We start from the raw sequence: 27,638 nt of genomic DNA, 5'->3' as shown, positions 1-27,638 counted from the left end.
TCTTTTTTTACTTCAGGGGGCCTTAATATTATTTGCAAAGTAGTTTCATGCTACAGTCCTCTAAGAACAACCTAAAAACAGATTTCTTGGTACGATTGAATATTTTTATCTGTGATTTTGGCATGCCAGTTTGTACAGTTCAATAATCTATCTTTAATGCTAGATAGGAATATAAAAAAGAATCACAACATTATTTGTGATAGTATCTATTTTACCCATCACATTAATTTATACCCCACAGTTTGTGAGTATTCATCTTGTTTTCTTCCTTTGCATTTTCTCCATCAATACTGAATCATTCAGTCAGCAGTCAGCCACCTTTTGACATTAGAGATTTATAGCACATGTGAGTTTTTTGGGTGAGGAATTCAGTTCAATATCCTCAGCTGACAAGAAGATGAATCCAAATATCACTGTTTGCCTTCGTTGCTGCTCAAGTATTGATTCTTTAATGCTCTAAACCTTGACTAATGTCCTCACCCGACATGTAAGCAAGCGGTGGTCCTGCAGCTGCACAGCAGTTTATCTCCAAACGTTTGCTATCGCTCTTTGTTGCGAATCCTGCTTCATTTTTTTTGCACCACTTGGAACATCTGAGGACTTTTTCCTCTCATCGTTTGTGGCGTAAGACCCGAGCAAAAGCCCTTCCCCCTCGCTCTGCCTCCACTCCAGAGCCTGTCAAACCAGATAAGGCAAATTGCTGGTGTCTGTTCTGTAGTCGTGTCCTCCTGCCCCTCGATTCTTCGTTACAAGTGGATATGCCTTCCCCTCAATCTGCAGCTTGTCTCTATCTCGGGTAACATAGCTGGTACTTATTGGACACAGCCAAAGTTCAGCAAGGTGGTATCTCTGAGGTGAAGTACTGCGTGGCTGAAACAAATGCAGCATTTTAGATATTGAGAGGTCTTTGGTCTGGTTTTAGCCTCAATCAGGATCAGTGGGACCCTGGTGGTGGCTTCAAAAAAAGATAGCGCAAAGCAGAACAAAGAAGGACAGGGTGCAATTAAGACACTCATTCGTCCCCTACCACTCTCTGCACTCGCCATGTGTCACCAAGGTGACATTGCTCAGGGCGCTCCAGTTTTTTATCACATATGGAGGCTCGGCCTTGCATTGGCACCATTAATCATCTCAGAAGCTGTGATGTCAACATTAAAGAATTATTTTTTTTAATTTCACACCACATGATTCAAATTAGCCTTTTATCAAACAAATTATTACCTCCTGTAATGTCTTCGAGGAAGGAATCAATTCAGTTTGGGGCAGCACAGAAAGGAATTATGATTTCTTTGTACGGCCAGCAGGGATAGTTTGTGGAGATGACATTTTGCCCCTTACTCAATATTTCATGTAATGACTCCTCTCCTGGTTTTCTATTTGCCATATTATTTCTTATATAAGAAAATGGCCTTTAGCCTTCCTCTGCCTCCCATTTTCTATCATTTTTACGGATATTTATATCTTGGGTTGTTTTCAGTTTTTCTCTGTTATATTTTGAGTGATTCCAAGTCACTTCATGTTTAGCTCTGCCTGAGTGTTCAAAAAATTAGATAAATGCTGCGTGACACGCAGCTTATGTAGGATGCAACAGAGACAACAGGTTCTGTCTCTTCTCACTACACTGAGACAGCAGTGATTGTTGCCTTTCACTAACTTCTACCAAGATTTCAAACCCGCCTCCACACGTTCATTTTTCTAATCGATGAGCAGACACGTCCCAAACGACTGATCCACTCAGCTGCCATACTTTGACTTCTCCTCTGCAACAAATCTGTCGGGGGAGTTTGTTGCAGTCTGTGCAGAAAAACAGAACTTTGAGAATAAATTGTTTTCCTGTAGCATTCTTTTGGGAAATCATATCATAGTTTGTGAGTTTCCATTCAGAGTGAGAAGTGCGAAATATTTATGAATACATGCTTGTGGACTCCAAAGCCATTTTTAGTGGTGACACCGTAGGAGTCCCCCTCCACAGCCCCGAGCTCTGGATAGTCAGAAGCCAAATTCCCATCAGTTGAGCTCTCCAGCTGAGACATCACAAGCTTGATCCTTGCAACAATCATCAGCAGTAATGTGTCATGGCCAAGTGTCCTTGAGGGAAGAAAGCTGAACCTTAATCTGCTCACTCTAAGCTGGCGGAAGACATTGTGTGTGTGAGAAAATCAAAGTGAAAGAGTATAGTGTCAATAGTAAGTGTGGGAGTGATGGTGGGGGGTAGCTGTTGATTGATAGCTGTATTTAATCTATTCCATTACACTGTCTAATAGCCTTTGGGAAGACTTGTGTGTACAGTAAACCGTGATGGAAGTGTAAAAGGAAAGGACCATATTGGATTGCTTGAATGACTTCAGCATTCTTTTTTTAAGCTGAATGTCTGCCAAATTGCGACATGGCTGTAGTGCTAAAACTGATCCATGTCCTCCACACTGCATATTGCATCATGCATATAAGAAACATCCTTATCTTTCCAGTGAATGTTGAGAAGTCATTACAGAGACAGACATTAAAATTCAGATCAAATTATGCAGCTTATTAGTCATCTTTGATGTATAACTTTTTTCTCTCTGGGTGCAGCATCAACCTTTCAGCTCACTGAGTGTTTTCATCACACCGGGTGTTTCTTTCAGCGTGCCAACGGATGGATCACAGTTCAATTAAAGTCCCAAGGTCATACGTTTCCACGCGTCACACAGAAAGCCTTGTCCTGGACCTATTTGTCTTGCTTAGAGGCTCATGTATAATGCTGTCGGAAACAAAAGACGGATTGGTCAGATCGCCAAGAGTCTCGGCAGTCTGTGTCTTCATTTGAATTTGTCCTTCAATCAGCTAAAATCAATGAAAGGAACTAATCAGAGAGGGGACAAGCTGCACACTTGATTTCACTTATATTGAGGGTTACAATGGCTTACCGTATGGCTCTATGGGCGAACGGCATGATGTGGCCATTCAGTGGTGTCACAGATCCACTAATTAGGACAGAGGCAAAGTGAATTCACACAAGTTGCTGGATGTGAATAATTAAGTGCTCCGAGCATGCACTTCTTTCCTCTGATGTAATTTTCCCCCCTTTGAAGAAATTCTCACTATACACATGCGCTCCAACCCCCCCAGTTATATTTGCCCCTTGTTAAAATATTAATCTGTTATGACTCACTACATTTAGAGTCCTTCAGTGAAATGTATGGACTGTGATTTAGGGACTGTCCACATCTCCATACTGTATTTATGTTTACTGTCTCTCTGCGACTTGAAGCAAACAGGCTCCCTGTCAAGTTAAGAGAACATCATTTTACATAAAATATACTTCAGCTTTATAGAGGGTTTCCAGTAATCCACTGAGGCAGTGACATAGCTCTACAATACTGGGATCTATCAGTTGAATTGATGGCCAGAGTGTTGCCTGTGTGCCGCCTCTGCTCCCTGCTCTATTTAAAAGACATCACTGTCTGAGCGTTACTTAAAGGAATAGTTTGTTGGGGGGTTTTTTGTTTTTGTTTTGCGGTATTTTTGTCTCTCGTTTCAATGTGGGGTTATGTGGACTACTTATGAGTCATTGCTTTAAAAAACAGTCACTGGAACAATCATAATTTGGAGAATCAGGGAGAATTTTTTATGAGTGAGTCGAACTAACAGCTACCTAAAGCAGGGTGAGTTCAAGATCAAATTTCTGCCATGTAAAACTTAACAGCAAAAATTTTTGAGCAAAAAATATTTTTATTTTTACATATCTTCCAATTTTGCAGACGTCAGTTGTTGTTTGTCCCTATTTGTTCAACAGAACATCCTCCATGTTGTTAAGCGTACTTGTGTGCACAAAGGTATGCTGACTGTATCCTATCGATTGTGATTCTTAGTTCGGATGGTGAAATCCCAAAATAACAGACAGTAAAATTGAGTGATTGCAAAAGTAGAAACAGCATATCTTTTTCTTGGGAGGAATGAGCATATTACTCTGAGCCATATTTTACAAGGAAAAAATAGAGAGATTGAATGACTTTTGCTTATAATTATTTGTACCAGTATAGACACCATTTGGTTGAGAAAAAAAAAGTGATGGCAAATAACTGTTTAAAATAAAAGTATAGTTTTTGGTGTTGGAAATTTGCTCTTGAACGGGTCGTGCTCTGAGAAGCGTTCACCCTGACTCCTCCATGAGAATTCCTCTCTGAGTCAAAATGAAGATGCTCTGAACACAGCCTGCTGCTCCTAACTAATACACACAAACACACTTCACTAACATCTCTTTTGGGTAACATTATGAAAACGTTTTTAAGCAATTAGTGGAAAACTGTATCTACATTTCTAAATGTAAAAAATAGAAAATATTAACTTATAATCTCTTTGTAGAATATCTAAAAAACAGACTGTTTAAAGCTCTTCTCATCGGGTAGCTTGACTTAGTAATAGTATCTGATTTTATTTAAATGCTGTAATGTTTTATAAACCAACTTTTTTCTTAATTAATTGCTCATGCAAATCCTTCCATTCATTTTGTTGTTTCTGTTGAAGACAACGGGTGTAAAGATACCATACAGTCAAATAGATAAATATATATTTTATGTAACAGTTTTAACAATTTAACAATCTTTAGCATAAAAGAAGCTGATATATTTTAAATGCACACCATTAACATGAATTTATATTTTAATAATAATAGAATCGATTTATGTATTTTTTTCTTCTTCCTATCAGATTTGGTTAGATTGCAGCTAAACAATGCGTCCAGTTATTTTGCATCATTGACAGACAACAGTGATGTGTTCACACCTGTAAATAAATACCTGCTGTTTTGTTTCTCAGGCATCCTATACAAAGGAAGCGGGGAGAACCAGTTCATCTCCCTCCAGCCCCCAGTGATTTCCACTGTGATGGGGAATGGACGGCGCAGGAGCATTTCCTGCCCCAGCTGTAATGGGCAGGCCCAGGGCAACAAGCTGTTGGCGCCAGTCGCTCTGGCCTGGGGCATCGATGGAAGCCTCTACGTTGGCGATTTTAATTTCATCCGCCGGATCTACCCATCTGGGAACGTGACGAGTATCATGGAGCTCAGGTAAAGGAAAGTGGGATGTTAATTAAAGTGGTATGTTTTCTGTTTGTTATTATTTAGAAGCTTTTAAACTGATATAATTCTAGCAATGTATGCATCAAGTTCTGAGTTTGTATATAACAACTACTGGATCAATTTTATGAAACTTAATGTGACGTATTTTAAAATTATGCAGATTTTAGATTGCATGTATTGCCAGACAAGAAAACGCAGTACACTTTAAAAATGTAAAGAAAAAAAAATCTTACTTCTCATTGTCACATTGAGTGTTTAGCTTGGAGAGGGGAAACGAAAATGGCACGGTGGGCAGACTTTATTTCACACACATCTTTTCACTCCCCATAGAAATTTGAAATCTTTTCCCTATCCATCTCCATAATTAGGAAAGACATCCTGTCTTCAGCGTGTAATTGGGATGATTTACGCCCTCATGCCAACTTGGCTTCTCCCTGCCATGACTCTGATTTGGCCAGTTGGCTTATTTCAAAGTGGCAGATGTTGATTAAATGTACATTGGGCCACCATCCTCTATGAGACACGTACATGACAAAAACATAAAAAAACAGCCCTAAAATGATAGAGGTCACCACTCTGTTGGCAGGTAGTCAACCATCAAGTAGCTTTTGTAAGATAATATCAGGATTACAAGGGTGAATGTTGAGAGAAACTCTAATTTGGGGGGTGAAACACGCTAATCCACCCTGGAAATCTGCTAATGCACCTGCTGAGGCATCAGCCTCTGCATCACCGATGTTAGAAATTGTGTAGCAGTGTGGATGAAAAGCAGAGTGCTGCTATAAAACATCATCATTCATGTTCAGCAAGTCTTTGCAAGATAAATAAAAGTTTGGGAATTGGTTTATGACCCCAAGCAAGTATTTTAGTCTGTTTAGAATGACAGGAGGCAAAACACAGAACTTGTGTTAGCTTTACTGATTACATTCAGACAGGACACAAGTTTTTTTTCTGTTTTTTCCTTGAAGCTGAATTGAATTTTCTGTAAATAACTAGCATGAAAGAACAACAATGCAGGAAAATATTGTTTCAGAAACAGATTGTTTCGGTGTTTATTGTAAATCTTTCAAACATTCAAGTGATTTTAGTCGTTTCTTTCTCTCCTTCCTGCTCACACAAATGGAATTTTTTTCCGCTGCTGTTAGTGTTAAGCCGATGTTTATATTCTGGCTTCAGTGGTCAATGTAGCAAGTGGCAGAATCAATATTTCAATATGAGTGGTCAAATTGAGAATAGCAGTGGTAATGCAGGATGGCGCCTCCTGAACACAGGAGGACATGTTTTCCTCTCTGTGGGTTAGAACTCCACCTCTACGCTATCTGCCAAACAGACTGTCATTGCGTGTGACCTTCTCTGCCGACTGTGTTGATTCTTCAAGGGAACAACTTTGACTTTGTGAGTTTCTCTACGAGACTCTGTGAGAAAAATAAAGCTTTTAGTTTGATTTTTTTTTTTTTCAGATTTGCTGACTTCTTGCGATTTCAGTAAGGAGAAACATAAATGATAAAGGGTGTTTATCCCGATATCTTTTCAAAAATCTGTCACTCAGGTGACAAAACAAATGGGAAAATAATAGTTTTGAAAATAACAAGTTAACATATCCCCCTCAAGACCTATCAGTTTGATTGTCTCTATTTATTTTTTCTCTCTTTTCCTGCTTTCGCTGTATCCTGTCATAGAAATAAAGACTTTAGACACAGGTAGGTGTTTCTTATGTTAGTGCCTGTTTTCTTTTTTGCCTTCTTTTTGCATGTCATCGTCTTTGTAAACACATGAATAACTCTGCTTTTTACAGTTGTTAAAGCACCAATGATTACCTTTTGTAATTACAGCAAATCAGCGATAGCTTGATTGCATCTAAACAAGAGGGAGCGTGCGTGAACTTTCGGAATTAGTACATCTGCTTTTTGTAAAACAGTGAAATATGCATTGGCAGCCTTTACAGATTTGAAAAATTATGCAAAGAAACGCCTACATGTTATACAGTCAAACAGCAGACTTCTGCAGTAAAGTTCAGTATCATTGCAAAGCTTATAATTACATTTCTAGTGATGGTGTTTGGCAGATGTTCCCATCCGGAGGGGCTTACACAACTGCTTTGTATTCATGAATATGGCAACGACACTGTATCAAGTGAAGATGCATATTGGTGGCAATTAGCTTGTCCCAGTGATTAACATGACAAGTGCAAGAGGTGCTCCAAACAGTAAACTGCAGGAACTTTATTAAGCTGGCTTTGCTATAGTAACTCCACTGCTGGGTTGATCCAATAATGAGAATAGGATAAATGACCTTTGAGTGAAGTTCAAATCAAATTTTTTCTGATTCATGCAGTGATTTCTGATTTTCCTGTCGTTTCAAACTCTTGGCTGAATGAAAAGGGTACAGATTCAACACAGCATTGTATTAATTAGGCACAAAGGACGGTTTAAAAGAGTTTAAGATCTTTAAAAAAATGGCTGAAATTAAATTCTTGAGCTTGTATCCAAATGTTGAACCTTATATGAGCAACAATAGTATGACAGTGAAGTGAGCATGGAGACAGAGTGACATGTAGCAGCTTGATGCTTTCAGAGCTGCTGAATTCTGGATCAGTCGGAAGTTTGTGAATCCCTGCAGGGCATTGCCTGCTCCTAGGACTGCCTGACCAGGAATTGACTGGCACCGGCTTTAACACCTGTGACAGGTGTGGCCAAACTGTTGAGATGTTGTGAAAAAGACAGAGAACTTTATAAAAAATAAAAAAATTAAATAAATAAAAAAATTGAGACTAACAACAAGCTGTCTATAAGTAATATCAAGACCACATAAACTTTCTCTTACATGTGTTTAAACATCAAGACCCATACAATAGTAATATGTATTGCATAAATGTTTCATTGGATTGTAAAACACCAGGACAGGTGTCTCATTTATTATGTCTACCCCCTGCAGGTAGACTGTAAAAGAAGGGGTTACTTATGTTTGACTTACTGAATTTTTTATAGGAGCTTGATAGTAGCCACCTATTTTGAACATTTACTTTGACTCATAATGGCCATCAAGTTTTATGGCTGCATTTTTATCATTTTACAAAGATGTTTCATTGCCACATTTATTTTGCCGTCACATTATTCCCTTCCAGAGCCAATGTAATATTGAGTGAGGAAACATTAAACTTCAGCAGAAACAGAGCAGCAATGTTTATGACTGCACAGTAAAGCAAGTTATTTTTTTATTGTAACTACTTCAGTTTTGAGCTCTTTAATTATCTCTGAGCACCTGGTACGCATTTGTTCTGCCTTAATTCAATTGTTTTACAAATATGTCGAGTTTGTCGGAATCTGGTGTCACACATAATCATAAATTAATAAATAATAAACCTTCAGTTATATGTTGTATTATTTTTAGATTTCTAATTTTGCCTATATTTATACTGCAGTCCTTTATTTGACAGTTAAATAATGCAAATAAGCAGAAAGAGATGCCATTAATTGTCACACTTTGTTAACATAAGCTAGTCATTTCTGTAATTTCCAGAGGCTTCTCCCCACAGGAGTCTGATAACAGATGAAATGATCTGGCACACAAGTTGTCATTTCTGCTTTGCAAACTGGAACCCCGCTGAGGTGGTATCCTGTTAAATTTAGTCTGAATTCTATCTTTCAACCTTCTGTTTTCTGCACTTTTTACCCTCAGAGGCTCTAGCCTTTTCCTTTGTTATGCTCTTTTTCTTTACAACATTAAACATTCAGAAATTACTTCCCTCTTAAGTTTACTGCCCGTGCACATGACATTGTTTTTACTTATTTCAAGCTGATAATAATGTCTGTATTTTAAGCAACAACATTGTACTTAATTAGCAATGTACTGTGTATGTTTTAGAAAATAACATTCTTAATAATAGCTTAAATACTAAAAATGCGTATTCATTTTGGTGACTTCAGGTCCAGTGTACTGTGCGTAAATTAACTTCATAACACTGAAAGGAAAATGCATTCCGCCTTTATTATATTCTTGTTGTTCACTGTCGCTGTCTCTTTTTTGTTGCTGTTTTTGTTTTTGTTATGGTAATGAGCTTCAGTTTATTGCATATAAACTGTAGTTAATGTCCTCTTGAAAACTTAGAAAGTAGTTTGGGTGTCCGTTGTTCCCCAGATTAAGAGAAAAAGCCCATTTGCAGTCAAGTGGCCAACTTTTATTAACTGCGTTAGTTTTGTTTTGACCAGATTTCAGATGTTTCCCACTTGAGCCTGTACTTCAGCACGTTGCCCACACAATCACCTTTTAACAGAAACAGATCTAGAATTTTGCCCGTAAGTGGTGCATGGTTAAAAGACTCAATCCACTGCTACTGTGTGCAGTAGAAAGATAATGTGTTTAATATTTATCTGACAGAAATCGTTCTGTAATATTTTCTGCCCAAGATGTTTTTCAGTTAACTCTAACATTATGCATTTGATACAGGCTTGATTGTCGGCGTATTGAAGAAACACATAAATGCAGATCAGACCTAGATGAACAAAACAACTTTTCATGTAGTTAGTGAAATTTAAATTTCAGAGTGTCTGTTTGAATTTCTTAGGATCCGAGATGGAAATATGAGCATAATCTGTTGTTCAAGCACTTGACCAGAGCAAGATTTGAATCTGTTTGACAACTAGGCTTTTGGAAATTCCACACTTTCAAGTTTATGAGGTGATGCTTACAAGTGTGGATTGTCGCTCTGCCTAAGATTTCTGAATGTGGCCAATCAGAGCACATTGCACTAGTCATGATGAAGAAGATTAAAGAGCCAGCAGATAAAGTCACCCTATAGTGGCAGAATTAAAACTAATATGTATTTATATTCTAATCTCTAAAATAAGACAAAGAGTTGGAGATTAAATCTACCTATTGAAAAATGATTTGTATGTATGTATGTGTGCAAGTACTTTTGTATTTATTCATTTATTGATTAGTAGATTTATTGTTGGAATCTATTTTTATTATGTCTTCTTGAATTTTTTGAAAGCATTCATTAAGGAGAGTTTCCTACAGAGAACCCTTAGTCCCAGATGGTTGAGGCTTAATTTTATCAGAGCTCAGTTTGTGTTCGAATTGAATTTAATTAAAATAGAACTGGAATGAAAAAAATACTTTAATAATCCCAATGGTTAAATAAAATGTTGCAGTACATTGTTAATCACGAGGGAAAAGGGCATAAATAAGATTGAATAATGGCAAGTAAATCATGCATTTTATCTGGAACAAGTGTCCTTTTGGGCATAGAAGAAGTTTAGGGTTTTTACTTTAGACATGAATGACCTGCAGTACTGCTTCTTATTGCAGTGGAGCTGAAGAGGTCTGAGTAACAATACTCTGCTACAAGTAATTTAAATAATTTCACTGAGAATGATGAATGAGATCGCATCTTAGAGATGGATTTGCACCATTAACAACAGTCTAGCTTTACTGTATAAAAAAATGCTTCTAAAGAAGCACACAGTCTGCAATTAGAATTTATAATGAATTATTTTCTTTAACACAGCAACAACCCAGCACACCGGTATTACCTGGCAACCGATCCAGTGACCGGCCAGCTTTATGTGTCAGACACCAACTCCCGGCGAATCTACCGGCCGAAGATACTGAGTGGAACCAAGGACCTGCAGTCGAACGCAGAGGTGGTGGCAGGAACTGGGGAACACTGCCTGCCCTTTGACGAGAACCACTGTGGAGATGGAGGCAAAGCTCCAGAGGCTTCCCTCACTGGACCCAAAGGTATCATTTAAAATTAATGAAGTTGTTATGCTCAATAGAGGGGTGGAACACAGTGATGGATTTCTCATTCAGAAGTGACACCTGCTAGATTTAAATTTATGTGTGCTTTAGGCTCTGGGCCAAATGATGGCTTACTCATTTTAAATTAATTAATTTTGGTTGTGGTTCTCTTGTTAAATTAAAAGTAAACAGGGCTGTTTACTAAGAAAAAACATGGATACTTTGTAAATTAAAGCTATGTAATGCTCTCAATCAAAAAGCTGTTGCCCTCAGAATTTTAAAAGGTATTACATATTTTTCTTCTTGAGTTATTCTTGTCAAAATCTTTTCAAAATGTGAACTTAATTTTTGAGTTTGTTTCTCCTTTGGGCAAAAGCTCTTTTAAAGTCAAGACTTCATGCTTTTAAAGCTCACAGTAAAGTAACCACTGCCCACAAGCCAGTAAGTGCTATGCACAACCTGTTGTCCACATTCAGATAGCACATGTCCATTTATGTCATGATTGCTGCCTTTTCCATAAATTCCTCTGGAATAAAAGGCTCGGATGAATTGTTTTGTGCTCGTTGCTGTCTGCTTTGAGTGCCAACTGCAATAGTTCAGCTTCAGCTAGGTGATAAAGGCTTGAGTGAAAGCAATCTGAGGGAACAACTCTAATGATGGAGTGGGTGGAAGCCGAGACAAGAGAAGAAACAGCAGATGGCTCCATTTTTTTTTTTCCTTTTTCTCTTCGCAGACATTTGCTGAACTCTGCTCAAATGTGACACATTTCATCTGTCTGAGACTCTCAGGCTGTCAGATAGCCAGCTCCCAAGGATTCACCGCGAGCTCCCACAGCTCGTCAATGTTTTAGCAGAAAGCAATCTTGTGCAGCCCTAGCCACAGGTCAAACCAAACCACTAACCTTCCATAGAAGCTTTTAAAGACTTCATTGAAAAATAAATTCTCTGGAGGTAAGAGTAAAGTTATAGCACCTTCCAAACATTTGAATTCCTGTAAAAACTATGGCGCAATCATCCACTGTACTTCCTGATATCAGCAGAGCTCAGTCTCTAAAATTAAAACCCCAAACCGCAGCAAGTTAAAACCAGGGTGGGGGATGAAAAACAGCCTCCCTGCATGTGAGGTATGGCTGAATTCCCATAGGCGCTGATCTCTATTAAGCAGCACGGTGACACGGAGAGGGATGTGAAGGCTGGCATACCCCGTTAATGTATTTTCCCAGTTTGGGACATATGGTTATTGCAACTCCACACAGGTTTGGCTTCAACTTTGAGATTTGAGCTAACACTCAATCACTGAGACAATTTAGTTCTCACTTGTCACCGAGGCAACTGCTTGTCTTTAACCCCTTTCATGAAAAATTGTCAGAAGCTGTCATGTCTATTTTCTTGCTTATTTATTTCTCAAATGATGTGCGGATTGTGATGATTACATGAGTCAAAAAATCTCCTCAAAGCCTCACTCACTGACACCACCACCTCCAGAGGTCAGTTTTAGACAGTGGGGTTACAAGACAAGGCAAGTGCATATATACCGTATGAATACAGCCTTTCCCACTTCTGCCTGAGAAATTATTTAATACCAGAAAAGCAGCCTGTGAATTATTGATGGCTGTGCTTTTTGCAGTGACCTGAATAATGGGAAGGCGAGCCTGACACATGTATCCATCGTGTTCTGTCCACTGAGTCATGCAAGCAAAGATGTGGCATCTCTACCATGTTTTCCTGTTTTCACAAGCTCTTTTTACCCTGTTTTCCCCCTTTTCTCTCATCCCCTCCACCACCACCACCTGCTTTCAACAGGCATTGCCGTGGACAAGAACGGGCTGATTTATTTTGTTGATGGCACCACTATCAGAAAGGTGGACCAGAACGGCATCATCTCCACTTTCCTCGGTTCCAATGACCTGACATCGGCTCGTCCTCTGACCTGTGACAACAGCATGGATATCAATCAGGTGACTTAAACAAAGATGTGCCAGAAAGCTGTTAACTCAGACAGTAAGCTCTTGCAGAGTGTATCACAGTGCCACCTTGTGCCCCCAGCCCTCTAACCTGATTTCAGAACGGTCCTTTGGCAGTGAGATATGGTTACAGCACAGATACAGTGCAACTGCACACACATAAACACATGTAGTTACATGCAGGCTGATTGGTTTTTAAGGGACAGCAACACATGCAGAGGATTATTTTTCCCCACCAGCTATATTAATATTAAGAGTTTCCAATTTAAGAAAAAAAAACTTCTCTTTAGGGAAAATTAAATCGTTGCTATAGAAACTGTTTTTTCCTTCTGCCTGCAAATATTTAATAGCGTAATAGAATCTGGATGTTTTATTGTAATTCATTTAGTTTTCAGCCATTATTAAATCAGTCTTACCTGTTTATGCTAATTGTTTTTGATTACCCCTTGGGGCTCAGTTGATTTTTTTCATAGATTTGTTCACTGAAATGATTTTTACTGGTAATTTTATTCTTGATCTTATAAGCCAATTTGGTTAAATTCTGAGCATCTGAGGTATTTTGTGTTACTTGCTTAATGACGCTTTTACTGTCTATTACAAGAAAGAGACTTTTAAAAGCATATTTGTAATCCTAATGTAAATGTAGAGATTAGGAAAAAAGATAATTTCAAAAACAATATAAAATAAGACATTATATTATTTGGTAAAGAAATGTTAGATGCAAATTGTTCTTTCATTGTTCTTTCTTTTTTCCTTTCTCCTTTTTTTTGTTCTTATGTCAATAGAAGCAGAGCAATTTCGTTGAAGTACAGTAGGACGATAGTCAAGGTGCTAGATTAGATTTAAACTGGAAGTAGTGACCACAAAATGATGAGTTTTCATGTCACAACTGATAATTTGGAGGGAAGAATAATTACTCTGTTTGGGAGGGCATGCTTTCATGTAGCTGGAGCTGAATTAGTGTTTAGTGTTCCACAAGTAATTGTCATCATTGAGGACACTTACACTACACATAATAATGAGGCAGCACTCAGTAGTGCTGCACATAAAAGCTTTTCTTTGGCAGAGCACAACCATGGTCAGCTTTGTCCAAGAAAATATAAAAATTTACCTGAGAGTGGGGTGACATGAAAGTATGGCCAAGGCCGGGTGCAATCGGTGAAAGAATTATTATTCGAAACAAAAAATGGCGAAAAAAAATGCAGGGACAGGTTTCAATACTTCAACTTTAATATCCATTTTCCCTTCTCTCCCTTAGAGTTTAAAATCTGATTTTAGACGAATAATAAAAAAGGCTTTTATCACATTAAAGTGCTTTCACACCATGAACTTTTTACCGCTTCAGGTGTTGAGAAAAAAAAAACAAGTATCAGACCCTCCTACTACTTGCATGTGTGCACAGAACAAAAGTAGCACTGTTTCAATCTAAACAGTATACATTTTACAATGCTAATGTGTTTGTGAAGCACAATGAAGAAAAATGTACAAGGCTACAAAATGAATAATTAATTGGAAAAATACATAAAAAAGCAAATGACCCCCAAGAAAAGAAATCTCTTTAATTGTGTTTTACTGTGAGGTGGCATTAATAGAAATGCAATGAGAAAAATAAAAGCAAAAGCTAAAATTAAAAACTCCTTTGGCAGCAAATAGTAACTTTTCATGTAAACACAAGAAACGAAATCCAAATTAGTAGATGAAAGTGGGTGGTGGACATGAAGGAGCTGAATGTGAGATAACATAAGAACAAATGATTAAGCTTGTCACTTTTGCTTATTAACCAAGTCATTTGGCACGAGCCAGTGAAGACATGGTTTTGGCGAGACTGTGTGATCCTCGGGCATCCGAGCTGAAGAACTGGCTCGGCACGGTTTAACTTGACGAAGCCTTAAAGGCATTGTGTTGTATTATTAATCACCCGGTGGAAAAACACAATTTAAGAGCGTTTTGACAGTTTTAATGACACGGTTTTGTATTTGAGGGCCAAGACTACTCATTTGTGCTGTTAAAAAATAAGCTTTTTATTCACTGAGAGTCAGTATTTCCAGACAAGCAGATTGTAACGGTTGGTCAGGATTATAGCTTTGGCTCACAATATCACTCTATTATACTAAAAAAATGTAATTAATTATCCTTTAACTTTTAGTGTGTGAGACATATTTTTGTCACTTTGATTTAATTTTCAAGGCATCATTGATCACTGCTGGTGGCGTTTGTCCCTCAGGTTACATCATCAGGTCACACGGCACAATTGGAACAAGAAGGTGTTAATTAAGATCTCAATGTTCTATTCAAAGCTATACCTCAAGTTAAGCAGGGTTCACTTAATCTGAGATCTGTCGATGAATGTCATGGCATGGACAGAATTGTCTTTTAAAATATTAAGTCAGTGCTTGCACAAAATTAAAATGTGCAAAGACTGCAAATATCAACCTGAAAGTGCATAGGTATTAGAGCATATATGCTGTGACATATGCGGCTGGATTGTGGGTGTTTTAAAGCTTTTAGCTTGTCAAGTTTTGGTCACAGTTGCTTCAAATAATCTACTGTAGTTGATCAGATAAAATTCAAGTTTAGGACTCTGGCTTCAAAGTTGAGAGGGGCATCTTTTATACAGTCTACTCAGCAAGAAGTTAAAGAGCTCATAAAAGTTAAAGATTCATATATCAATCTTCTTCTCTCTTTAAAATAATTAATTATATCAAGAGGTCAACTAATTTGAGTTTCTCTGTGGCTCATGGCAATCTTTAAAAATCAGGGCAGCTGATGGCTAATAAACACTGAGGGGTTTTTTTTCTTTTCTTTTCTTTTTTTTTTTTTTTTGTCCAGTGTGTATTATTTAACAGACTCTAACAATAATTAAGTTAAATTTAGGAATATTTAATAATCCTTAGAAAACATTTACACTTAAAAAAAATAATAAATAGAAGAGAATTCTCACTAGAAAAAAACCTAACTTGTGGTCTACAGTAAGCTGGTTGTAGCAGCTGCTGTTGTATCTTTTTTTCCTACTCGGTAATCGATTTTGTATGCACAGGCATGGCTGACTGATGATTTTTGAAAAGTGTTCAGTGTCGTCCGATTAAACCATCTATCCCTAAATATATCTTCCATTTTATCAAAGCTAACAATTTAGAAAATAATGCTGTAACTAAAAAACACATTTGAGTTATGTGCTTGTTTTTCTCAGTTTTTCATTCATCAATAGTGAGATTTTACTCATCTTAGAATATATCAGAGCAATCCAATAATTTTATTTCAACTGTTAAGAAAGACCTAAAATGGTGTACTGGCAAAACTCATGTTCTACCAAGACTTTTATCTAAAGTGGATAAAGAAGCTGGGCTTTTCTGAGAATACTAAATATACCTTTCCATGACTGATATGTTTCTTTCTTTCTTTTTTTTTTTGTTAATCTTAATTAAAGAGAGCAGTATATTCTATCAGAGATGGTTTGGAAATGTTCTTTGGTCAACACATTTCCAACAAAGGATTTACAGACTTCAGCATGTTACCACTTCTGTCACTATCTAACACTGACAATCTGCCATTCACAGCAAGCTTTGTGGAGGTTAGAAAAAGGCCAGGGTCTTTAATTCTCTCTGGCTCTTTATCTTTTCTCCAATCTTGACACAACATCTGTCACTTTTAAGATTCAGGCTGTACATATTCATCTTTCTTTCATTTGGTCATGTTTATTGACACACGAGAGAATTGATATGATGTTTCAGTTTCTCCTAACTGTGCTAAAAATGTACTATGATGTGCAGCACTTTTTTCTGTACATTACACTGAAAATAATTATAATTATAATAATAATTATAATTTTAATATCAGTTCAAAAATACATTGTTTTTACTGGCTCTTTATAATTAATTTGATGTACTAATGAAATGGTGTCATGCATTCCAGGTGATTTTGGAGTGGCCGACAGATTTGGCAGTTAGCCCCATGGACAACTCTCTTTTTGTACTAGACAACAATATAGTGCTGCGCATCACAGAGAATGGTCAAGTGAGTATTGCAGTGGGGCGACCCATTCACTGCCCATTGGCTGGACTGGAGCGTGGCATGGCTGGTGGTCAAAGGGCGCACTTGACCCCACTAGAATCTGCTGTTTCCATTGCCATATCTTACCATGGTGCCATTTACATAGCAGAGACAGATGAGAGAAAGATGAGCAGGATCCGGAAGGTTTCTGTGGATGGTGAGATAACACATTTGGCTGGAGCACTCTCCGACTGCGACTGCAAAAATGATGCCAACTGCGACTGTTACCAGACAGGAGATGGCTATGCCAAAGATGCAAGGCTGAATGGTCCGTCTTCATTAGTGGCAGCTCCAGATGGGACTCTCTACGTGGCGGACCTGGGGAATATCCGCATCCGCGCCATCTCTAGAAATGGGCCAACTTTGACTTCCAGTGGCAGTACATATGAAGTGGCCTCCCCTGATGCCCAAGAACTGTACATGTTTGACATCAACGGTACCCATCAACACACTGCAAGCTTGCTCACTGGTGACTTGAAGTACACCTTTAGCTACAGCACAGAGAACGACATCACAGCTGTCACCGACAGCAGTGGCAACACTCTAAGAATCCGAAGAGATGCTAATCGTATGCCTGTGCGCATTGTCGCCCCTGACAACCAGGTGATCTGGCTGACAATGGGGACCAACGGTGGTCTGAAAACTCTCACTGCACAGGGTCAGGAACTTGTGCTGCTCACCTACCATGGTAACAATGGCCTGCTTGCTACAAAGACTTCAGAGATTGGCTGGACAACTTTTTACGAGTAAGTATAAATAACATTGGCAAGATCATTTTGTGGAACTGCTTATATCATTTGCCAAAGTCTGATTGATTTAAGTTTCATATTATTTAGGCCTTCTCATTATGGAAACAGCCCACAGTGCAAATTAAAACACACCTCCCACTTTGTGCATACTAATACAAACTGTGTAAACAGATGTAATTTGTGCTTAGGCAGATACGATTATGTTTAGGAATGAAAAAGTACACCGTTCTCTCTGGAATAAGAAGGCAATATTAGTAATCTTGCTTTTAGTTTTTTTTTTTGTTGTTTTGGCTTATAACCTGTCATTCCTGTTAATACTGCTATAGCAGATACTGCATTCAATTTTTAATTTAAACCTCATGTTATTAGCACAAAGACAAAAAAAAAACATGCTCATGAATTTGTGTCATACATTTGCCTGTACTTGTTCATTATAGTCTTGCCGCAGTACAAGTTTATCCAATTAAGGGTAACAATACATACCTGCAAATTGCTCAAGGGTGCATATTTAATTGAAGTCTAAATATAAAATTTGCCTTAGATCTGTAAAATAGCCTAGTTAGACTTAAATAACCCCATAAAGTATGTTGCATTTGTTGTGTTGGCTATGACCAAACTTAAAGATAAAAAAGTAAAACCAGTGGAAATAATAAACCACACTTTATACATTTAAAAATCTAGATAGACCTCCTATTATATGCCAACTTGTTTTGGAAGTGTAACCTCCTTGTGATTGATTTTCTCACTCTTGTGTCATTCCCTGTCATGTCCCATTATGCCAAGCATGATATTCTCACTACAACAAAAACAACGAAGCAGCCAGTTGCAATTAGAATGACACATCAATCATTAAAAATGAATTCATTACAAGTCTGTTTTGTTTTTTGGGGTGTTTTTCGTAACTAAATAATAGCTGATGTGTCACTCACTCATATTAAATATTTGGATTGTGCCTAAGCCATTTTTACAGACATTCCCCCACTTGTGCTCCAGAAGTGGAAGATATCCAGGAAAGAAAATGTGACATTTTAATTACAAGAAAGTCGGTGGTCTCACTCGAGTATAAAGGAGTTGATAATTGAATGAATTGTAGCATTGGGAGCTCTCATACATATAAATGCTTTGTCGTTTGATTGTTCTTTTTGTCAAACAGCTATGACAGTGAAGGTCGGCTAATGAATGTGACATTCCCCACTGGAATGGTGAATAACCTGTACACAGATATATACAGTGCTTTGATGGTGGACATTGAAAGCTCCTTGACAGAGGAGGAAATCAGCATCACAACGAATACCTCAAGCGTTCGTGCCTTCTACACTCTGGCTCAGGGTAAGGCCTCGTTGCTAATCTCCCGAACAGAGCAGCTGTTATTTGTCATTGTTTCAAGGGTCTGCAGGGCAATGTTGAGTAAGCCAAAGTCGTGTATCATTACAACTCAGAGGGTCCGACAGTGTAAATGATTACTCTGTGGGTGTGTGGGCTGGGATGTCAGAGTCGGGGAGACACATCAACCTTGTTACTAAGTGGTTTCTACTCTGTTCCACAGCCAGATGGTCCAATTATTTCTTCACATCATTCATGTTCCTTTTTTTTTGCTGAAAATTGTCTAATTTCTGATACTAACAGTTTTGCGCTTATTCAAATATAACCAAAAGTGACCCCAAGAAACTATTATAGCCTGAACTCATTGTTTCTAACTATTGTATCTGACTGTTCCAATTTTCACTTTGTGTTTATCATTAATAGACCAGTGTAGAAGTAGCTATCAAGTAGGCTATGACAACTCTCTAAGGATTACCTATGCCAATGGGATGGACACCCACTACCAGACAGAGCCTCACATCCTAACAGGAGCTGCCAACCCGACTGTCGCCAGGCGCAACATGAGCTTGCCAGGAGAGGTTGGGCAAAACTTGGTTGAATGGCGCTTCCGGAAAGAACAAGCCAGAGGGAAAGTTATCGTGTTTGGACGCAAACTGAGGGTATGGCTGGATTTGTTTTAAATCCCCCTTTTTGTGGCAGCTGTAGCACAAATAATCAGTGGCATATGGGTTCTACTTTCCTACTTTCTTTCTAAAAGAAAATTTTGTAAAAACTGCAAACTTTGGATTGCAATTTGTTTAATGCTAATATTTCAATTTTTGGATGCCATCAAACATTTTAAAATAAGACTAAAACTTATGCAACAGTAAAAAAGAAAAGATATGAAAAATATTTTAAAAGTACTTAGTCTACAAAAAATCTGTTAAATTATGGAGTATTAAGAAAACATTCAATCCAGGAAGAACTTAAAGCACATAAAATATTTTTTTCTATTTCTATTTGTCATCTATGATGACATGATTTTTTATTTGTTCTTTGGCGCAGCAAAATATCCCACCAGGACATTTTTCATTTTTTCATTTTGTATCACTGTACAAAACTGCAACTAAGGAGGTCTGTCTTCTTTTGAGCATGTGTACTCTTTATTTCTAAAGCAAACAATAAAATTCAATTTGCTTATCATTACACAACATGTGTTTGTAGAACATGTGACACTAAATTGATTTGAGAAGCAGGGAAACAAAATAATGAACTAAAACTGTTGTGGGAATTCTTAATACACTTGTGGTAATTGGGTAAAAAGGTTCTTAGGTGTGTTTGGTTGAAATACAATAAAATTCTGGCAGTTATTTTGTCATGTGACTGCTGGCTTTTCACTTTTGTAATTACAGCTATTGATCTCCTCTGTTCCCAAACATGTACCTAGTGTTCTAGAAAAAAAAACAAAAAACATGTTGTGCAAGACTGAGGCAAAAGATTCTCCTTTTCAGGCTTTATTTTAATGTGTTGTTGATATAATATTTAAAGTTAGCTACATATGTATAAAATAAATAAATACAATATCTAGATTGATATTATTTTCAGTTACAGATGAGTGGAATAATTTGCAAAGCATTGCATTCTGGTAAGATGCCAAAACAGTAATTGTGGCATCTTGACTTTTTTCAAAAAACAACTTTTAACACACATCATATATATATATATATATATATATATTCCATTTTTTTTCTTTTTCTTTAAATGAACATTCACAACATTTTACCCTGATTTAAAAGGTCATCAGTATTCTACTACTTTACATAAGTCCACCTCCTCTTACTCCTCCTTCCTAGTCTCTGGCTCAGATTTATGATTTATGGTACTTTATGAACATGGGTGGTTACATGTACTCACTGTCATTTTTGCCACCACCAAATTTAGGAGCTTTTGATTTAAGAGCACCTGAGCAATTTACAGAGTGGCTTTGAGTTTAATGAGGCTTATGAGGGGGGCGTTAATCTTTGTGACAACTGTAGTGCAAGTCTTTAGAAATGGAATTTTAACATCAGTCTAGACAAGACAATAATATCAGAATTAAGAATTTTGTTCTTTAAAGTGCAGTTTCATGTAGTGTACATTGATTTTATGCTTTAATAGAACATTTTTGCCATTACAATGTCTTTCCAAGAAGTCAGTGTGATTTGAGGATTTTTTTTAATCTCACCCATTGTTAAATCTTATCAACAGGTGAATGGACGAAACATTCTCTCTGTTGATTATGATCGCACCCTGAAGACAGAGAAGATTTACGATGACCACAGGAAGTTCCTGTTAAAGATTATATATGACACCGCAGGCCACCCGGTCCTGTGGATGCCCAGCAGTAAGCTACTGCCAGTAAATGTGAGCCGCACAAGTAGTGGGCAAATCAGTGCCCTGCAGAGAGGTCCCACCACTGAGAGGCTGGAGTATGATAGCCAAGGTCGCCTGATTTCCAGGGTGTTTGCGGATGGGAAGATATGGAGTTACACCTACCTTGAGCAGGTGAGAAAATAGCACGGACAGCAGAAATAATATCAGGGATATATTGTGCAGCAGGCTAGTTTTAGCTCCACAGAGAAAATGCAAGCCTTCAGTTGCTTCACAGTTTGTGTGACATGGCAGGATGATTAAGTTAATATTGGTTTAATATCTTTAACTTTATAACATTAAACTTATTGAAGTACACACTTGTGCAAATAAAAACCTATTTGATTGGCTCCTCTGCTCCATTATATGTGAAGACTATTCAAAACAAACACCTGGGTGTAATATATATGTTTTGATGTTTTAAACCTGTTTTCTGTTTATGTATAGTATTATTGTGTCATTTTACCCGTTGCTGTAAACCAAATTTACCCTTGAGGGACAATAAAGGTCTCAGCTAAACAAATAAAATGATGATTTAACAGTACATTAGATCACAAAAATTACTACCACTTTTTATGACATTTGGTATTCATGAAAATTTGTGTGAGGTAGCACTCAGTGGCAGCTATGTGCATTGTTCTGATCTGACTGAGAATGAGAGAAAATACAGGCTCTAAATGGTAACAACATGGGCCCACCCTTAAGCATACATCAAATTCAAAATTCATAACATTGCCTTTATGCCACATTAGATACGACAGGAAACACATATATAAAACACAGCTTCTAAAGATAATGTCATGGTCACTCAATAACAGAAAGTCATTTTCCCAAAGACTTTTTAGAATGCCTTTGCAGTCACAGGGGTCACCCCCTGCTGGACACTGAAAAAAATACAGGTTTAAAACACAAAAAGCACATATCTTATATCCATGCACTTGTTTTAAATAGTCTTAACATATATTACAATAGAAGAGCCAATCAAATAGTTTCTCTGTGTGAACATATATGTACTTTAATAGATTTAAATGCTGAAAAGTTAAAGCCAAGTCAAAAGAAAAGGCTGAATATTTGAGATGATGTGTAAAGTGTAGTTATGTGAATAACGTGTAGAATTGTACTTCATACTAGTGACAGAAAAAAAACTGCTGTGTTTATTTTTTTATTTTGGTATGCTGGCTTCTGATTCCTGTGCTTCAGCTCTGTCTCTATCTTTAGTATGGCTGGTTTATATGTAGCAATATATCTAATGTATTAAAAAGTGCATTTTAAAGCACTTTTAAAAACACACAAATAAACCATTTGATCAGATATGCTCCATTCTGTCATTACATGTCAAGGAACCAAACTCTGATGTATATTTCTCATCATTTCTTGGAGTGTGGTTTTTAAGCTTGCACAGGAATGATCAGCAACAAAATCATCCAAAGTTCTTTTTTTTTTCTTGTTTTTTTTTTCTCCATCATCCACTTCTGGCTCCTTCCTGTCATTGCGTGACCTAGAAAGGCCATGTCAACACTGACATAAGTAACACAGGGGACTCGGGGAGCACAGGAAACCTCAGTGTTGCAACGGATGACTGGGCATGACATTTTAACAGAGAGGGTGGTGAACCTTTGTGAGACAGAGCACACTCTTAAATTCATACTCTCTAAATTGATCAAACAGGTCTGGGTACTAAGGGATTGGACAAAGTAGTTAACAGATGCAGTGTATGTATGTTTTTAATTACAGATAAAGATGTTTAAAATAATAAATAGTCTTCTACACTTTTAACACATACAGTATGTCAAAGCTCTATGTGGTGTTTAACATTTATTTTTAATTTCCTTAATTCTGTCTATTTTTTCACATGGACAGTTTTGTTAATGTGCAACATAACTGGTTGCTGAGGTCTCACAAATGTCACTTCTCTCTACCTTCTACATTTTTCATACACACTGTTTTACCTTTTCTCAAAGCAAGAAATTCTGTCTGGGCTCACTCTGCTTTATACATATATTATGTAGAGACATGACTGAAAAAATGCTATGTATTTTGCTCTTTTCCTCCTAGTCCATGGTTCTCCTGCTCCACAGTCAGCGTCAGTACATATTTGAGTTTGACTCACTTGAAAGACTTTCTGCTGTCACCATGCCAAGTGTAGCCCGCTACACCATGCAGACCATCCGTTCAGTGGGTTACTACAGGAATCTTTATCACCCACCAGAGAGCAACGCCTCAGTAGCTGTGGACTACAGTGAAGATGGCCTCCTATTGAGAGTAGCTCACCTTGGAACAGGCCGTAGAGTCCTTTATCGATACCGTCGGCAGAATAAGCTCTCAGAGATCCTGTATGACAGCACAAGGGTCAGTTTCACCTACGATGAGACAGCAGGTGTGCTGAAGACCGTCAACCTGCAAAATGAGGGTTTCATCTGCTCCATTCGGTATCGGCAAGTGGGCCCCCTGGTGGACCGGCAGATTTTCCGCTTCAGCGAGGATGGCATGGTCAATGCACGCTTTGATTACACCTATGACAGCAGCCTGCGTGTCACCAGTGTTCAGGGTGTCATCAATGAAACTCCCTTACCCATTGATCTATACCAGTTTGATGACATCTCAGGAAAAATTGAACAGTTTGGAAAGTTTGGTGTCATTTATTATGATATAAATCAAATTATATCTACTGCAGTTATGACATACACAAAGCACTTTGATGCACATGGACGAATCAAAGAGATCCAGTATGAAATATTTCGCTCACTGATGTACTGGATTACCTTCCAGTATGATGATGTTGGAAGGGTCACCAAGAGGGAGCTCAAGATCGGCCCCTTTGCAAACACCACCAAGTACAGCTATGAGTATGATGTGGACGGCCAACTTCAAACTGTGTACTTAAATGAAAAAGTAATGTGGCGCTATACATATGACCTAAATGGAAATCTACACTTGTTGAATGCGGGAAACAGCGCCAGGCTTCTTCCTCTACGATATGACTTGCGAGACCGCATCACCCGCCTTGGAGATATCCAGTATAGAATGGATGAGGATGGTTTTCTTCGTCAAAGGGGAGCAGAAATCTTTGAGTACAACTCCAAAGGACTCTTGGTGCGGGTCTACAGCAAGAGCAGTGGCTGGACAATTCAGTATCGCTATGATGGACTCGGTCGCAGAGTGTCAACCAAAACCAGCTTGGGCCATCACTTGCAGTACTTCTATGCAGACTTGAGCTACCCGGCAAGGATAACTCATGTATACAATCACTCCAGCTCAGAGATCACCTCATTCTACTATGACCTACAAGGCCATCTGTTTGCTATGGAGATCAGCAGTGGAGAAGAGTTCTACATTGCTTGTGATAACACTGGCACACCTCTGGCTGTTTTTACCAGCAATGGACTTTTGGTCAAACAGCTCCAATACACTGCATATGGCGAGATATATTTTGACTCTAACCCAGACTTCCAGCTAGTGCTTGGGTTTCATGGAGGACTATATGATCCACTGACCAAACTGCTGCACTTTGGAGAGCAGGATTATGATATAATGTCTGGCAGGTGGACTATTCCAGATATCTCAACTTGGAAACACATTGCCAAAGAGCCAGCTCCTTTTAATTTGTACATGTTCAGAAATAATAACCCCATCAGCAAAGTCCATGAACTGAGAGAGTATGTTGCAGGTAAGAAATAGTATTCTTGAAGTCAATGGTACTACTGATTATATTTATTGTTTTTACCAAAAGAATTGCCTATTTTATATAATTCTTAAAAAAATACTACAACTCTAAATGCTTATCCTGTTCTCTGAAATCACAAATTATTACATCATGTTTATTTATTAATTCATTTGTTTTTCAATATAAAAATGCTTAGTGTTCATGAAATTGGGTATAAATAGGCAACTCAGTAGGTGTCATAAATATGTTAAGTGATTTTTATTTGAAGTGTAAAGTTATTTAAGTCATAAATCAGACTTTGTCTAATTTTATGTTTTTAACCTTTTCTATTTTTACAGATGTTAACAGCTGGCTTGTAACATTTGGGTTTCATCTCCACAACACTATTCCTGGGTATCCAGTTCCAAAATTTGATCTAAGCATGCCATCCTATGAATTAGGGAAGAGTCAGCTCTGGGATGATCTGCCGGTGGGTAAAATTAAGTTCTCTTATATTCTATTAAGTAAAAAAAAAAATCTGAAAAACAAGAAAAGAAGAAACTTTGTCCTTTTTTTTCTGTTACCTTGGTATTTTGAAACTGTCGTTTCTTAATAGGACCTGAGTGCTTTTTGTGAACATCAACATTAATTAGTCTATATTTGGATAATTATTATGATAAAAGAAAGAGAGTGTTTTGTCTTGTTTATTTTTCCCTGGCTTTAATTATCAGGTGAAGATGATTTAATGCTTTCAAATTTTATATATAACAATCTGGTGATGCTACTGTTACAACCTTTTGATGCTATTTATGTTATGCATCTTTGGTCATAAACACATACTCGCACACACACACGAACAAATGTCATCAGAGATTCATCTATTTTAGACTTAAGAACACAGCTTGAAAACACTATTATCTTAGATGGGGATGAAAAAACCCAGCAGCAGAGCAGTAGCTGGTTCTAAATGGCCTGGAGAGTCAGGTTCTGCCATGTTCAGGCGTTAACGTTTCACTGCACTTTTCCTACAGTCTATCTCTGGGGTCCAGCAGGAAGTAACCAGACAAGCACATTCTCTCTTGTCGTTTGAGCGGCTGCCAGAGGTCCATCTCAGTCGAGGTCGAAGAGGTGAAAAGTCTTGGCTCTGGTTCTCAGCTGCAAAGTCTCCCATCGGAAGAGCTGTTATGTTTGCCATCTACAAGGGCAGTGTCCACACTCACACACTCAACGTGGCAAGTGAGGATTGCATTAAGGTTGCAACAATCCTCAACAATGCCTTTTATCTGGAAGACCTCCACTTCACCATCGAAGGACGAGACACTCACTACTTTGTCAAGCCGGGCCTTCCAGATTCCGATCTAGCTGCACTGCACCTCACCAGTGGACATAAGACTCTAGAAAATGGTATTAATGTGACAGTTTCTCAGTCCACCACAGTTATGGACAGCCGGACTCGCCGTTTTGCGGACGTAGAGATTCGTGCCGGTGCTCTTGCTTTTCACATCCGTTATGGCTCAACGGTGGATGAAGAGAAAGCACGGGTTGTTGAGCTGGCCCGTCAGCGAGCCCTTGCAGGTGCTTGGGCTCGAGAGCAACAACGAGTGCGAGATGGTGAGGAGGGGGTTCGTCCCTGGACAGAAGGAGAAAAGAGGCAGCTACTGAGTAGTGGAAAGGTTTTGGGTTACGATGGATACTATGTGCTTTCCATCGAGCAGTACCCAGAATTAGCAGATAACTCTAATAACATCCATTTTCTCCGGCAAAGTGAAATTGGGAAAAGGTAACAATTTGAGGTGCATTTTTTGCCAAAGAGACTTTGTTTTGGTAGAGATGTAAAAGTGGACAAAATGAAAAGCGACTGTATGCAGTAGTTGCTGATATGTACATTGGATGTTGCTTTCTTTTGTAAAAAAAAAAAAAAAAAAAGGAAAAGTAAAAATAGATAAAATACAACAAAAAATGAATAAATAAATAACAATGAAAGAAATGAGAAGAATGGGTCAAAAGCAATGCTGTGCATTGTGGCCCAAAGACTTCAGAATAAATGTACAACGACACTAAGCCTTAACATGGCAATTACAGGTGAGTTCCTCTGTAGCACAAGCCTTCTGGACTCCGGACACTGAAGCAGAGGAACAACAGTGTTTTTATCAAGACGCTAAGCTTATGTAGGTGTTTTATGTTTGATTTTTATGTTCTCATTAAAAAAAACAGCTTGGCTTAACGGAGTGTTATGGGAACAGAGGAAATGTTTACATAATGCATATCTGCACTTCTCTAGAAGTACCAGGCTCATGGATTCACAGAGCAAGCAGTGTTCTTGAACAAATATTTGTTTGTTTTTTTTTTAATCAGAGACTTCTGATGTTTGAAATAATCTCACCAAGCAACCACTATGTATACCAGATTTAGCACTGTAAACATCAAAATGTCCTTATTCTCTTTGAGATGCTTTTAAATGGAAAAAAGATGCTTAAATACCCAATAGTAATTGTGGAAAAAAGTGCAGAAAGGTGTGATGGAACTTTTTTGAAGACGTGGAGCAGCACAGGTGTGTCTTGGATATCACAGGGACACCACGTTTTGTAAATTATCCAAGAGTTTTATGCAGTTTTTTTTTGTTGTTTCTTTTTAAGAAACTGAATATATGTCTGTACAAGTCATTAACAGTAATTTATGTTGTGTTTATACATAAATAAAGTCAAGCTGGTTTTAAATCCC

General features: G+C 37.9%; 1 protein-coding gene across 5 annotated transcripts in view; it reads left to right on the top strand.

The window, feature by feature from the left end:
• The window catches only part of si:dkey-237h12.3 (teneurin-3), a 155,398-nt gene extending 127,760 nt beyond the window's left edge, over positions 1–27,638 (top strand). For 3 of the 5 annotated variants that reach the window (XM_017417445.2, XM_017417444.2, XM_017417442.2), the window contains 11 exons: positions 4,798–5,047; positions 6,739–6,759; positions 10,569–10,801; positions 12,604–12,758; positions 16,677–17,560; positions 18,717–18,892; positions 19,310–19,545; positions 21,113–21,409; positions 23,330–24,941; positions 25,277–25,407; positions 25,949–27,638. In XM_017417445.2, the coding sequence (XP_017272934.1) occupies positions 4,798–5,047; positions 6,739–6,759; positions 10,569–10,801; positions 12,604–12,758; positions 16,677–17,560; positions 18,717–18,892; positions 19,310–19,545; positions 21,113–21,409; positions 23,330–24,941; positions 25,277–25,407; positions 25,949–26,701 (4,748 nt within the window). In that variant the 3' untranslated portion in view covers positions 26,702–27,638. The remainder of the gene's footprint in view (positions 1–4,797; positions 5,048–6,738; positions 6,760–10,568; positions 10,802–12,603; positions 12,759–16,676; positions 17,561–18,716; positions 18,893–19,309; positions 19,546–21,112; positions 21,410–23,329; positions 24,942–25,276; positions 25,408–25,948) is intronic. The other 2 variants (XM_017417447.3, XM_017417443.3) reach the window with 1 other exon arrangement.

The sequence above is a fragment of the Kryptolebias marmoratus genome, linkage group LG9, assembly GCF_001649575.2.
Source record: "Kryptolebias marmoratus isolate JLee-2015 linkage group LG9, ASM164957v2, whole genome shotgun sequence".
Taxonomy (NCBI): domain Eukaryota; kingdom Metazoa; phylum Chordata; class Actinopteri; order Cyprinodontiformes; family Rivulidae; genus Kryptolebias; species Kryptolebias marmoratus.
This window is presented reverse-complemented; position numbering and strand designations above follow the sequence as displayed.